The sequence below is a fragment of the Gymnoscopelus braueri genome (genome assembly GCF_963280865.1).
Source record: "Gymnoscopelus braueri genome assembly, chromosome: 1".
Taxonomy (NCBI): domain Eukaryota; kingdom Metazoa; phylum Chordata; class Actinopteri; order Myctophiformes; family Myctophidae; genus Gymnoscopelus; species Gymnoscopelus braueri.
The window spans coordinates 62,204,931-62,220,416 of record NC_137603.1 but is presented as its reverse complement, the minus strand read 5'-3'; the positions used below and the strand labels follow the sequence as shown (position 1 = coordinate 62,220,416).

Here is a 15,486-nt window from a genome sequence, read left to right as displayed (position 1 = left end):
ATCGGCACACCCCTACGTTTGCTTTAAAAAAATACGTTAAAAGATTGTGCTTTTTTTTTTTAGATTTTTCAAAAAATAGATCTACAAGCTCATAGCGCGGCACCGAGTGCCACGCTATGAGCTTGTATATCTGCTATTTTTGAATAGCCAAAGTATAAGATAATGGTTAAAGTCGTTAACATCTAAAATGACGGATGCTTTCCCGGTCTTAATGGGTTAAAAATATATAAAAGAATACATTTCTTGTACGTTTCTGACGCCTAACCGAAATATCTGCCGGGCTCTGTTTCCAATATGGTAATATCGTCAGTCAGTGAAATGCTGTTTATTTTTTTCTACCTGGTCAGTGAGTTGTTCCTTCAGTGCCAGCGCGGCGTTCAGTTTGTCCGACATGTCTTCTCTCTTCTCCTCGGCCGCCCGCACCTCGGTCTCCAGGTCGTGGACTTTGGCGTCCAGCTCGGCGCTGAGCTCCTTCCTCAGCGTGAGGTCGGAGGTCAGGGCGTCCAGCTGCGAGCGCAGCTTCCGCAGCTCCGCTTCCAGCTGCGTGACCGTCTGTCTGCTCTGGTCCAGGTCACACTGCGTGACCGCTTGGTGACCGCTCTGGTCCAGGTGGTCACTCTGGAGCTGGGCGCCGTCTGCGGCTGATCAACACATGCAACATTGACATCGTTTAGAACAGTGGTTTTCAAACTTTTACATTTCAAGGACCTCCCCTTAACCCATTAAGACCCTGACAAATGCCTTCTACATCCCGACAGTTTTCTGAAAATGTGGTGCTCAAACTTTTTCATGTCAAGGATCCCCAAAATTATATGTATTTGGCCGCCAACCCCCATGATCTCAAAATAGTTTGTTCCAGGGACCCCCCAGAAGCAAAGATTTCAGTAAAAAAAACGCTTTAAAATAATGTATATATTCAAAGATTTGCACACATTTTCAAGATTTTTCAAAAATAGCAGATCTACAAGCTCGTAGCGCGGCACTCGGTGCCGCGCTATGAGCTTGTAGATCTGCTATTTTTGAGTAGCCAAAGTGTAAGGTAATGCTTTTTAGCTCAAATCAAAAAATTACACAGATGCGTTCCAGGTCTTTGACAGTGTACAAATGGAACCAAATGGACCCGTTTGTACACTGTCAGAGTTACAGACTTCACTTGTAAGGGTCAATTTAAAACACCCCAACGGAACTCCCGAGAGTCCCTGGACCGCACTTTGAGAACCACTGGTTTAGCTCAAGGACTAATGCTGTCACAATAATGACATTTTAATTAGCGATGAATAGTCTTAATTTTTTTTTGCAATTGAACATTGGAAAATATAAACAAAAATAACACATTTCTGTTTGCCTTTTAGGATTTGTAAACAAACATTGCACAATGCACAGGGAAGATATGACGAATATACAAAGAAATGACAAATGACAATGACCGGTAGAATAATGAAAATAAATAATCTATTACATTATGTCCTGCCTCCCTATACCGTTTCACTCTGAAATATGTCACCATATGGAAGTTAGATACTGTGCCTGCCCTGGACTTTAAGGATAAGGTGTATTAAACATTTACTTGGTCTCTAAACAACTACAACCTACTCATTATAGGTTGCAATATTGGCGTACTTCATCATGGTTACTCTAATGTTACACCTACAGTTGACACATTTCATGTTCATCATGATGACTGTAAATGATGACACATGTCAACGGTAGTTATAACATGGTGATGACAGGCCGTGGAGTTTGGAACCACACTTACCACTAAGTTCCATTACTTTAGTCTCGGTGTGGTCGGACTCCTCAGAGAGCTGCAGGAGGAACTCCTGGCTTGAGCTTGTATGTGGGCTAACTTGTAGTTGGACCTTCTCCTCAGTGATGTGGTCAAGACTAGCTTGTAGATGGACTTTCTCTTTGGTGATGTGCTCCATGCTAGCTTGTAGTTGGACTTTCTCTTCGGTGATGTGGTTGAGACTAACTTGTAGTTGGACCTTCTCCTCAGTGATGTGGTCAAGACTAGCTTGTAGATGGACTTTCTCTTCTGTGATGTGGTCGAGACTAGCTTGTAGATGGACTTTCTCTTCTGTGATGTGGTCGAGACTAGCTTGTAGATGGACTTTCTCTTCTGTGATGTGGTCAAGACTAGCTTGTAGTTGGACTTTCTCTTCGGTGATGTGGTTGAGACTAGCTTGCAGTTGGACCTTCTCTTCAGTGATGTGGTCCATGCTAGCTTGGAGTTGGAAGTTCTCTTCGGTGATGTGGTCCAGTCTAGCTTGCAATTGGACCTTTTCTTCAGTGATGTGGTCGATGCCAGCTTGTAGTTGGACCTTCTCTTCAGTCAAGTGGTCAAGACTAGCTTGCAGTTGGACTTTTTCTTCGGTAATGTTGTTGAAACTAGCTTGCATTTGGACCTTCTCTTCAGTGATGTGATCCATGCCAGCTTGAAGTTGGACGTTCTCTTCAGTGACATGGTCCATTCTAGCTTGTAATTGGACCTTTTCCCCAGTGATGTGGTCACGGTCAACTTGTAATTGGACCTTCTCTGCAGTGACATGGTCCATGCTAGCTTGCAGTTGGACTTTCTCTTCGGTGATGTTCTCCATGCTAGCTTGTAATTGGACCTTCTGTGCAGTGACCTGGTCAATGCTAGCTTGTAGTTGTCCCTTCTCTTCAGTGATGTGGTCCATGCTAGCTTGTAGTTGTCCCTTCTCTTCAATTAGCTGATTCAAGTGAGTTTCCAGTTGAAGCTTCTCTTCAGTTATTTGACTAAGGTCAGTCGCCATCTCATTTTTCTCATGACTGAGTAGTTTTAGATTCGCCTCCAGTTGGACTTGTTTCTCAGTTAACCGTGTCCTCGCTTCAGTTTCCTGCCGTTTCTCTTCAGTTAGCGTGTTCAGTTTAGACTCCAGCGTAGCGACGTTTTCCTGAAGGAGGTTCACTTTGCTGGACTCTTCCAAGGTCCTCTCCAACAGCTCCTCTCTGGCAGTGACAAACTGAGACTCCAGGATGGAATTCTGGGACTCGACATCTAATAGCCGGGCCTCCAAGACAGAAACCTGAAAACAAGCATTCAGGATTTAGAATGATGATTAATGATGAATGAAGATATTTCAAAAAGTGTTAATTTTGCACTGCGAATCGGACTCCTATGAAACTGGTCTAAAAACGTCTTCAAGCGTGCGGTTCGGGCCGGTTCTGGAGAACCACTCATTGGATCAACTTAACACTCGACACTGCACTTCCACCTACACCTGCCAAGTGTGAAGTCGATCACATGAATGGTTCTCGACATGCAAAGGACAGACAGACAGACAGACAGACAGAGATTTGTGGAATTTTTAGATAGATAACCGTTTATTTGTTTGTCTACTTATATAACAGCATGTGTTGGGAAAAAGTCCCATGTCCCGGACTTGCTTTTTCACCACACGACGGCTGAACAGATTTTAGCTAAGTGCTTCTTCTTTGCCACTAGAGCGATCGAGTCATATTTGACATTCCCGCAGGTGATGTCATCGCGGATGGGTGCATTTTCTAGCTATCCACAGCCTAACCTCTGAGTCACTACATGGGGTCTTTATTACCCATATTTACCATATCTGGGGCAGGACAGACATTATCCCTTTAAGGGAGGGTTTTCTGGGAAGCTACAGTGTGACATCATATTGCTTGTATGGAAAATAAATGACTGACAAGCTGTGTAGTCAACGAGGGAGGTTGCAGTCATGTTATTCCTGCGATTCCTACAATTGATAGAAATCGTATCATCGTATAGTAAGCATTAGTGTTTCTTTAACCACTTAAACCCACAATACTTGGTGAACTAACAGTTGACCGGGGTCGGCTTTGTACTTGGGCCGCTCTTTTTTTATTCCTCTACACCAAATCTCTTCGCTGACAATAGGCGATCTACAAGCTCACAACGCAACATGTGAGTTTGTAGATCAGCAATTTCTTTAGCTTCTAATTCTCTCTATCTACACTACACTGTGTTTGTACCTGGGCCTGACTGTCCTCCACCTGGGCCTCCATGGCAGACCTCAGGGCCTCCAGAGAAGATACGGTTCCATTCAGCTCCTCCACCTGACTCTCAAAGGCATTCATGGCCGTCTCATTGTCCTCTAGATCCATCTGTAACATCTCCATCTGGACCTGCATAAAAACACATGCATATTATTAGGCCGGTCACAATTATTACATAATAGTCTAATCGCAATTATTTCTGCATAATTGTCATAATCGTTTCCATGTTGAATTTCTTTCACACATTTCCGAATATAAAAAAAAGCAGAAATAGCTTCGCTCGCTCGCAGCTGGACGCCCTGACCTCCGACCTCACGCTGAGGAAGGAGCTCAGCGCCGAGCTGGACGCCAAAGTCCACGACCTGGAGGCCGAGGTGCGGGCGGTCAAGGAGAAGAGAGAAGACATGTCGGATAAACTGAACGCCGCGCTGGCGCTGAAGGAACAACTCACGGACCAAATAGCTAGACGTGTTGTAAGCTTGTAGGATCAGCTATTTCTTCTTTTTTTTACATGTATAAAATAATTAAATATGTCAAAAATTTCTTTGTATAGTTAAGTTATTTGTCATTTCTGCCCTGTGAAATTTTTTATTACGAAAAAAAAAATGCATTCATATGTTCCAATGTTCAATGCCAAAAGCACAATTAAATCGTTAATCGCAATTATTTGTGTGACAATTAATCGTCCACTTAAATTTGTAATCGTGACAGCCCTATATATTATTTGGACATTATTTCCAAACATAATAACCTAACATTATACTAAAGTCAAGTGGCCAAAAAAAAAACAACCTTTGAACGACTTTGTGCCAAGGACCTTGATAAGAGAAGATTTGTGTTGTTAACATTTTTCTAAATTATACCATATTTTTCACAATTCAAGATTTTTCTAAATCCTTCAACAATATCATATCTAGAAGCTCAGATGTGCCATTTCTGACTAGCCAAAATATAAAATAGGGTAAAAGTGGACCCCCTGGAACCACCTCAAGGACCCCTGTGGGGGGGGGGGGTTCATGGAACCAACTTTAGAGTACCACAGCTTTACAAAACCATGAAGCACACCTTGATCTTGTGCATGGAGACGCTCTTCTCCTTGAGGGAGTCTGAGGCTTTGTTCTGCTCTGCCTCCGCCGCGTTCAGCTTCTCCTTCAGACTCTTTATCTTGGAGTCTCTGTCCTCCAGACCGTGGGACGCAGCAGACAGTGTGGTCTTCAGCGTCTTGATCTCCGTCTGACGAGAGGACAGCCCTCGTTTGGCAGAGCTCTCTGCCAGCTTGGCGGCTTCCAGCCGATCCTTCAGGTTCTTCCGTTCGTTGAGGGAGTTCTTCAGCTCCGACACGTGCTTCTCCGACTCCCTGCTCATTCTGTCGGTTAGGGTTAGAAAGAGAGGGAGAACGTTATTATCAATGGTGGAAAAAGTACTCAGATATTTTACTTAAGTAAAAGTACAAAAAACATTATAAAAATACTGTTACAAGTAAAAGGCCTGTGTTCAAAGTGTTACTTGAGTAAAAGTACAAAAGTATTGGCATCAAAATATACTTAAAGTACCAAAAGTAAAAGTACTAGCATGTTTGAAAATAGCTGATCTACAAGCTCACAACGCGTCGTGATGCGACGCGTTGTGAGCTTGTAGATATGCCATGTATAAAATAGGGCTGAAGTGGTTAATGTATGTTTTAATAATTTATATCTGCAAAGTAACTAGTAACTAGTTTTCAAATAAATGTAGTGGAGTAAAAGTACAATATTTGCCTCTGAGATGTAGTGGAGTAGAAGTAAAAGTATTGAAAATTGGAAATACTCCAGTAAATCAAAAATATCTAAAAATGTTACAGTACTTGAGTACATGTACTTAGTTACTTTACACCACTGGTTATTAGTCCCACGGGGGGAAAATTCTGTTTCAGCTTCCCCAAGCTGATGGCTGCTCAGATGTTTATGATGAGTGCTCGAAGAGGAGCAGTTAGGGTTTGAGTGTCACTTCGACACATAAGACGGGGCCAGGACGCGAACCGAGGACATTCTGTTTACATCATGACATTTTTGGTGACGACTAATTGTCGAACAAATAATTGCGATTAACGATTTAACACATTGAGTGCCATAAACGGTCCGGACCGAGTGCCGTAAACGTTCCGGACCGTTTTTGACCCAATTTAATTTTTATACGTGGGGCGCTCTAACGAAACTTTGGGATCATCCAAGGACTTTCTGAGAAGGAGAGGCCGGATGTGGATCCATGTTAAAAATCCTTCCGGCCGGCCTTTCCAATGTTAACTCCTTGACTAAAAGCTTAATATCTCCATTTCTTTTTAACGTGGTGGAAGCGAGCCGTTTTCGATCGGCGATCACTCTGCAATGGAGGATCGCGTTAGAAATATTATTGTTCCAGGTGTTAGTCGGGACCCTCCGCCGTCTCGCACGCACGCTTGTTTACATGCACTTCCGCGTCGGGGCTTCTACAGCACGAAACGTATCAACGTAAGTGGATGGAAGAAATGCAGGCACTGAACGTATAATATTTTAATAAACCTCTGGCACCCGATGTGTTAATCGTGTTTTTGCCATAAAACTACATAAAATACACAATTACTTTTCTGTTTGACTTTCAGGCTTTTGAAACAAAAACGGCACATGGCAGATATAACAAATAACTTAAATACACACAGACTGACAATGACTGGTACCAATGATCAAAACAAATAATGCACTATGGACATATACTTAATAATTGTATGCTTTCAGACGATCTACGTGAACTTGTAGGTCTTCCATTTCCAACAGATGAGTTTATACATGAATGGGAAAGATTCTGACGATAAAGCAAAATAACTGCGATTATCTCAAATAATTGCGATCAGGCTATAGAGGGTTCCCACAAATTTTTACCAATGAATTTCCAAAACATTTCCAGAATATTTAACCCAATTTCCAGGCCTATATAACAATCATTCAGCGCAATAATTAGTCTCTTACTCCTATGTACAATGCCCAAAGACAGGCAGTGTAGCAAAAATAAAGCATAATTCTATTCCAAATTTCGTGCCAAATTTACTAACTAAGCATCACGCTGCAGCACGTTGTGAGCTTGTAGATCTGTTCTTTTTGTCACGTCCGGTATGCATTAGGGCTGCAATCAAACAGCCCATTCTGCAAAAAACTACTTATGTTATTTATTTCGTGTTTGTTATACATTGTTTTGGAAAAAGTTTTGCATTAACTAAATCAAAGCCAAAAACAATGCAAAGCCAAATATTTTTCCAGGACCCTTGATAAATTCCAAACCTTTTCCAGGACTGGAAAAAGTTTTTTCTAATTTCAAAATATTTCCAGGAATTTCATGACCGTGGGGGACCCTGGCTATAATATAATAATTGTGAGAGGCCTAACCTATCGGTGATCTCTTGGACGTCTCTCTCCAGAGTGGACATCAGGCTACGTCTCTCTGTGAGGGTCGTCTCCAGAGCGTCTTTAGACTTCTGGAGGTCAGTGAAGGCCTGGTTGACGGCGTCCAGCTCACTCCTCAAGGCAGGAAGCGTCTCTGCTGCAGCTTTACTGGTGATGAGTTCCTCTTGGAGAGAAGAAATCTGACCCAGAAGATTGTCTTTCTCCTCTGCCTGGGAATGCTGGAGGCTCTGAATCAGTTGATTTAGTTGTTAGTCAGGAACGTAGAGACACAAGTATTGCAATATCTGTACATTTTTAGAAACTAAAACAAAAATAGGGGTACAGTTAAACCAATTGATTATATTTGTATAAAATAATACATATTCAAAAACACATAAAATAGCAGATCTACGAGGTACCTCAAAAAGGTAATCAACAGAATAAGAAATAATATGAACAATAACCATATCATGGCACACAATAAAATGTATTAGCCCATTTAGACCGGGAAAGCATCTTGTCATTTCTTCCCAAGATTTCTTTGGCTATTCAAAAATAGCAGATCAACAAGCTGAAGCTTGTAGATCTGCTATTTTTGAAAAATGCTGAAAATCTTTGAATATTCAAATTCAAATCTTTGCTTCTGGGGATTTTACAAAATGTCTTGTAAATCCTAACAGTTTTCTGAAAAACGTATGTTGCTAAAATATCAGTGGTGCTCAAACTTTTTCAACTTTTTCATCCCAAAATGATATGCATTTGGCTGCGGACCCCCATCTCAAAATATTTAGTTCTAGGGACCCCCACCCCGCAAAGATTTGAGTTACAAATGTGAGATTGAGTTACAAATATATTCAAAGATCTGCACACATTTTCATGATCTTTTAAAAAAAATAGCCGATCTACAAGCTCATAGTGCGGCACTCGGTGCCGCACTATGAGCTTGTAGATCTGCTATTTTTGAATAGCCCAAAGAAATCTAAAATGACAGAGATGCGGTTAATGTCACAAGAAAGCAGTGGTACTTTAATTACCTCCGCCTCCTCCTTCATCTGCTGAACTTTGAGCTCCAGCTCGGCTTTGAGTTTCTCTAAAGCAGAGAGGTTCTCCTCCGCCTCCCTGCTCCTCCTCTCCTTCTCCTCGGCTTGCTCCTGCAGCGCTCTGAGCTCCTCCTCCAGCCGTCTGAGGCTTTCTGAGGAGGCCTGAACGAATGGAATGTCAATGTAAGTTAACATAACAATTACTGTACTGAGGTACAATTGAGGTACTGTTACTTTACTTGAGTATGTCTATTTTTCAATCTTTTTTTTTTACTTCTATTCCACTACATGTTGGCGGTAAATGTACTTTTTACGCCATTACAGTAATTTGAAAACTTTTTTAAGAGTTGCGTATTATTATTACAAAACATACGGTACATTAACCAATTAAGCTCTTTGGCTATTCGGAAATAGCCGATCTATGAGCTCACAACGCGCCGCAATTGGACGTGTTGTGAGCTTGTAGATTGATTGAATTTTTTTTAGGCACATTTTTTTTTTAAACATCACAATTACATTTATAATACTTTGTCTAAAAGGTCCGTCCAAAAAAGTCCTTGCGGTCTTGTTTCCATTGAGGTCCTTGGTATTCATTTCATAGACATATATAGTAGCAACCAAACAGTTCAAATATATATATATATATATATATATATATATATATATATATATATATATATATATATATATATATATATATATATATATATATATATATATATATATATATATATATATATTTTTTTTTTTTTTTTTTTAATGGCACTTAAAGTTTATTTTGAGGCAGTTTCCTACAGTATGTGTGTAGGACCACATTGGAAACAAGTGTTTTATTACGCTTTCATGTGCATATCCAGGGTTTAAGTTGTATTGTGTTCACTTGTATTTCTTTTGCCAAAATGAAATAAAATAAAATCATAATACTCATGTATACCTCAGCCTCCCTGGTCTTCTCCTGGGCTTGCTCCTGCAGCGTGCCGAGCTCCTCCTCCACGCGTCTGAGGCTTTCCGAGGAGGCCTCCAGGGCTCTGCTCTGCTCCTCCTGGGTGGAGGTCAGGGTCTGGACCTGCCCCTGCAGCTCTGCTGTCAAAGCCCTCTGCACCTTCAGGAGGGACTCCAACGAGCTCACCTGAATGAAGGGAAGTATTAGGGATGCACCGAATGGGAAATTCTTGGACGAAACCGAATGCCGAAAATATAAAACAGTTGGCCGAAAAACGGATACCGAAAGGCAGAATATGATAAATATATATACATATATATAATGAATTTATTTGTTTACCAATGTTGATCAGCTACCTGATTATGGCAAAAGACATGATTATGGCAAAACTTAACTTAAATAATAATCACTTATTATGTCTCCATAAAACATTTATTCAGCACTTTTCTATTCAGCACCTGTTCTTTCGTGATATTTTTTCGGCTTTGCATTTTTTAACCATTATCGGCCGATATGTTTCGGTGTCTTTCGGTGATATTGGTCGATATGTTTCGGTGTCTTTTGGTGATATCTTTTCGGCGTTAAAACCCTTTCGGCCGAAAGCCGAAAATGAATGTTTTAACCATTATCGGCCGATGTTTCGGTGGCCGAATATTCGGTGCATCCCTAGAAAGTATGTTAACCCATTAATACCTGGGGTTCCGATTCTACAAATATTTAGATTATAATAATTATTATTTATTTATTTTATAAATGGGTTAACTCAATGTTCTCATTAATCACAGACATTTAGATTTGAAGGGGTATTTCACTTTTTTACACTTACATACACGTCATTTTAATAGAAATACAAATCTAGTCATTTGGCCTGTCACAATTATTACATAATCAACACATTTTCTCATAATTGTCATAATCGCTTCAAACAACAAAAAGAAAATAGCAGTATGAAATTATTAAATATGCCAGAAATGTCTTTGTATATTTAAGTTATTTGTCATATTGGCACTGTGCAATTTGTGATTACAAAGCCTAAAATGCAAACAGAAATTACGTTTTTTATTCATATCTTCCCATGTTCAATGCCAAAAACACAATCAAATCGTTAATCGCAATATTTTGTGCGACAATAAATCGTCATCTTAAATTGTTATGGTGACAGCCCTACTACTCATACTTTTGCGTGCACTGTATTCCGTTCCGTAATCCATGCGGGAAAAAAACAACAGAAGGAGGAGTTTCACAAACACATGGGAGAACACGGGAGGTTCCCCCACTGGAATGAATGGACATGGGTTATATGGAAACCAGGCTTGATCTTGTTGTTCCAACCTGATCTTTAGCAAACAGGAGCTCCTGCTGGACTTTCTCCACACCCAGCTTGACATGTTCCACCTCCAGGTTGTTGGTTGTGACGGTCTCCTCACAGTGTCTGAGCGCCGCAGCCTTCTCCTCACTCAGCCTGAGAGACAAGACCAGAAAACACCTCATTCATTCATTCATTCATTCATTCATGTACCTGGGTCATTAAGGTGAACATTTGGTTAAGTATTGATGGAGGGGGTAAAGGATCTTATTCAAGAAGATATAAAAGGAAAGCTTAAACAAAAAGAGAAGAGGCTTGCACATACAGTAATCTATTTTCAGCGAAGAGATTTGGTGTAGATGTAGTCTCGTGTAGCCAGACAACTATTCCACAATCTCTGAATGCTACCATAGAGTCTGGAGCTACACCTCCTGAAAGCCGAGACAGGAAGCCGTCATCTGTTCGCTATTTCCGTTCAAGAAAATATATTTTAAAATACATTTTTTATTTTAGAATTTCCAGAAAGGGAAGTCTGTAAATCTCTGTTGGAACTGGTACCCCCGCCCGCGGCCCAATTCCGGATAAGCGGTTGAAGATGGTCGGATGGATGGATTTCCGATAAGCAGCAAGCTATATTTTGATTTATATTGGGACAAATCTGCGCGACTGTAAAGATGAAACGGAAGTGGGGAGGAGGCGTCACCTCCGCATTTTCAGAACTTCCGTTGCTCCAGGAGTGAAAAATAGTGGGAGGCAGCAGTATCTGGTTTGCGAGACTAGTCTAGATGGAAAAAAAGAGTGGACTAAGCACAGAGGTCAAGTTCATATAAAGTAGAGCATTGGTTCTCAAAGTGGGGTCCAGGGATCCCCAGAGGTCCTTGAGGCGGGTATACCAGGGGGTCACCAGCTAAATTAGTTAATATAGTGTCACTGTCATTTTAACCACTTTAACCATATTTTATACTTTGGCTATTCAAAAATAGAAGATATACAAGCTCATGAGCTACATGCTATGAGCTTGTATATCTGCTATTTTTGAAAAATCCCTGGCACAAAATATTTTTAAGATGGGGGGGTCCACAGCCAAATACATATCATTTTGGGGGTCCTTGACATGAAAACATTTGAGAACCACTGAAGCAGAGGGTGTATTAATAACCTGATGTATTGTTCCTCTTGCTGTGCGGTGAGTTGGGTCAGTCTGTCTCGGAGCTGTGTGATCTCCGACTGGCCCATGTCTATCAGCTGGTCTTTGGAGCACACCAGGTCACACACCACCTGGTGCTGGTCCTGGAGCTGCGAGGTGGACCTCTCTGCCTGCTCCGCCCGGACAACCTCCTTGGCCAAACGGACCTCCACGTCTCTCACCTGTTCACATGGGGGGGGGGGGAAACGTATCTTTTTTTAATGTATAAAATGTATGTGAAAATAATTAGTCAGAGGGAATTCTGTGGCCTACTGGCAGCATATACAACACACACACCAAAAAAACAGCCATGCCAAGCCTCTCTAGAACACTGTTTCTCAATGTCGGGTCAGGAGGTTACCAGGGGTCCAAATATAACCTCAAATTAAAAAGATTAAAAGGTGACTCTCCACCAAATACATTACTGGCAAAAGTTGGCATTTAGTTCAGCACCAATCTGGGAACCCATCGCCAACTGAAAATGAAAAACAGCGCCCTCTGCTGTTTGTTCTATGTCTGTTGGCTCTGGGGGGAAGAAAACGTAGAGCCAGAGCACAAGGAAATCGGGGTTTAGGTCTGTCTTCAGCTTTCACTTCCGGTGGGTGCCACTATGTTTTCATTCCCACTAACAATATTTCTACACGGAACACTAACACCACTTCTCCCAGAGAACATGGATGGTTTTGGTTATAAGCCCACTTGTTTCTATGATGAAAGAGTAAGTTAAAATGTGAATATCTTTCCGTGGTTTTGTCTGCTCCGCGGACGCTATTGTTAAATTAGTTTCGGTTTGTTTCGAGGGGGAAAGATCGACGGACATGTGAATCCCGCCCACTACATTTGATTGGGTAAAGCGCGGCCTGCTTCCTGATCTGAAGGCACGCCCACTTGTAGCCCAGTGTGTACATGTTACGACGAGCCTTCACGACAGATTCTAACGCAGTGCAGAATCTGTTCTTGAGAGATTAGTTCAGCACAAACTGTCAGCTGATGTTAATGAGGACTCATTATTACAGGCAGTGTTGCCATATTTTGTTAGAGAAATAAGCAACCAGGTCTAGGAAAACAAGCCCAAAAGAAGCAACTTAGCCCAAATGAGCACTTTAAACCTATATGCATCGGCTATTTGAAAATAACAGATCTACAAGCTCGGCTATTCCAATGAAATGTGGAATATTTGGAATATTTTTGAAACATTCTAACAACACAAATGCACAAAACATTTTCATGAAAATATTTGAGAACCACTTGTTTAAATAACAAGACCAGGAGACCTGGTTCTGCCAGACCCAGAATAAATTCCTAGTACTTTATAAGGACTTCGTATGACGGACTTCGTATGACGTGTCAGCTTGTGTCCCTTTTATGCCCATGTATTTATACAGCTGGTCTTTTTCGCCCATGTATGGACGAAAGGGGGCAGAGCCTCATGTAGGCCGACCCTCTGGGTCTGGCAATAATTAAAACATTTAGAAAAAAGCCCCAAAAAACTCAACCACCAATTTTTACAAGCAACTTTACAGAAAAAGAAGCCCAAAGCCGCTTATAATAAGCCGACATGGCTGATTACAGGGGCTTAGGGAAGGGCCAATCTGGGAACCCATCGTAAAAAAAAAAAGGAAAAAAGTGTTTTGATTTGTCTGACCAAACAAGCTAAACAGCCAATCAGGGTGCTCTGCAGAGCCTTTACCCCCTCCTCTCTCCCCCCTCTTCACTACCCCGCGGCTATCCACGGCTCTACCGGTCGGGACACGACCGAACCTGGTGGAGAGTTGGCTTAAGAATCACTGCTCTAGAATCTAACCTGTGCCTCCAGCTGTGTGACTTGCAGGCAGACGTTCTCCAGGTCTTTGGCGTGCTTGTGTCGGGCCTCTGACACTTCAGACTGGAGCTGCTCATACAGGTGGGTCTTCTCCTCCAGATCGGTGCTCTTGATGAGGAGCTCTCCCTTCAGGGAGTCCACGGTGTTCAGCAGAACGGCCTTCTCCCCCTCCAGGCTGGACACGTGCTCCTGCACACCCCCCCCCAAGGAACACAGCAGCACACATCAGGGGTTTAAGCGCATACAGTAGTTCACCCGAAAAAATAATACACCCAATAATTTGATGCCAAATTATTGGCTTAGGAATGAGACAAAAACTAAAAAATATCCATTCATTCAAGTCTCCATGGGGTGACTAATCGATAGGAAAAAAAAAGGTTATTTTTGGGGTGCCGGGAACACATATGTGTCATTTTAGATTTCTTTGGCTATTAAAAAAATTGCAGATATGCAAGCTCATGCAAGCTCATAGCACGGCTATGAGCTTGCATATCTGCTATTTTTGAAAAATCTTGAAAATGTGTGCAAATCTTTGAATATATATATATTTTTTCAAAGCGAACATTTGTAACTCAAATCTTTGCTTCTGGGGGATTCTACAAAATGTCTTCTAAATACTTTTTTTTTTTAAGAATTATGTTGCTATAATATCAGTGGTTCTCAAACATTTTTCATGTCAAGGACCCCTCAAAATGATATGTATTTGGCCCCCGTCTCAAAATACGTTGTTCCTGGGACTCCCCAGCACCAAAGATTTGAGTTAAAAGTATACGCAAAAGAAATATTAAAAGATTTGCACACATTTTCAAGATTTTTCAAAAATAGCAGATATATAAGCACATAGCGAGGCCCAGAGTGCTATTTTTGAAAAATCTTGAAAATTTGTACTTTTTTTAATAGCCAAAGAAATCTTGGCTTCTGAACAAGTATTCTATAACTAGTTTATCCAATTACTCTTTAAATCTTAAATTAACTTTAATATCTACTATACCAGCCTCATTTATACGTATACACGCACCGGAAAATAGCCGATCCAGGAGCGCGCTGTGAACTTGTAAGATGATCGGCTGTTTTGTGTAATTATGTACTGGGAACTGACGCAAACATGTTTTAAAAAAGGTGCCGCAAAACATTACCTTCAGTTGAAGGCTGGTCTGGTCCTGCAGCTCGAGGCTCTTCTCCAACTCACTGATCTTGTCATTCAGGTCTCTCTGCACAGCCTCTGTGTTGTTAATCACATCCTCCTTCTGGGTTCTCCACTCCAGCAGCTCCTGGTGGTTCTTCTCCAGTTCAGTCAACTGGCTCTGACTGGAGGCCAGAGTGGTCTGCAGCTCCTGGTGGTTCTTCTCCAGTTCGGTCAACTGGTTCTGACGGGAGGCCAGAGTGGTCTGCAGCTCCTGGTGGTTCTTCTCCAGTTCAGTCAACTGGTTCTGACGGGAGGCCAGAGTGGTCTGCAGCTCCTGGTGGTTCTTCTCCAGTTCAGTCAACTGGTTCTGACGGGAGGCCAGAGTGGTCTGCAGCTCCTGGTGGTTCTTCTCCAGTTCAGTCAACTGGTTCTGACTGGAGGCCAGAGTGGTCTGCAGCTCCTGGTGGTTCTTCTCCAGTTCGGTCAACTGGTTCTGACTGGAGGCCAGAGTGGTCTGCAGCTCCTGGTTCTGGTTGGAGAGCTGTTGGGATTCGATCTTCTGGTCCTGCAGTTCACTCAAAGTCCTTGAATAGATAGATACATGGAAATCAAAACAGAAGTAATGCAAAAGGAGATGCAGAAAAAGCTTATTTA

The 15,486-nt window shown here is 41.7% G+C and overlaps 1 protein-coding gene across 2 annotated transcripts in view; it reads right to left on the bottom strand.

Moving 5' to 3' along the window:
- LOC308094402 (uncharacterized protein) overlaps nucleotides 1-15,486 on the bottom strand; it is a 53,518-nt gene that overhangs the window by 20,542 nt on the left and 17,490 nt on the right. For both annotated transcript variants that reach the window (XM_080441042.1, XM_080441041.1), the window contains exons 14-24: nucleotides 14,843-15,416; nucleotides 13,689-13,895; nucleotides 11,858-12,066; nucleotides 10,725-10,854; nucleotides 9,384-9,578; nucleotides 8,444-8,611; nucleotides 7,413-7,657; nucleotides 5,083-5,383; nucleotides 3,994-4,146; nucleotides 1,757-3,050; nucleotides 340-641 (exon numbers count right to left, since the gene is read on the bottom strand). In XM_080441042.1, the coding sequence (XP_080297168.1) occupies nucleotides 340-641; nucleotides 1,757-3,050; nucleotides 3,994-4,146; nucleotides 5,083-5,383; nucleotides 7,413-7,657; nucleotides 8,444-8,611; nucleotides 9,384-9,578; nucleotides 10,725-10,854; nucleotides 11,858-12,066; nucleotides 13,689-13,895; nucleotides 14,843-15,416 (3,778 nt within the window). The remainder of the gene's footprint in view (nucleotides 1-339; nucleotides 642-1,756; nucleotides 3,051-3,993; nucleotides 4,147-5,082; nucleotides 5,384-7,412; nucleotides 7,658-8,443; nucleotides 8,612-9,383; nucleotides 9,579-10,724; nucleotides 10,855-11,857; nucleotides 12,067-13,688; nucleotides 13,896-14,842; nucleotides 15,417-15,486) is intronic.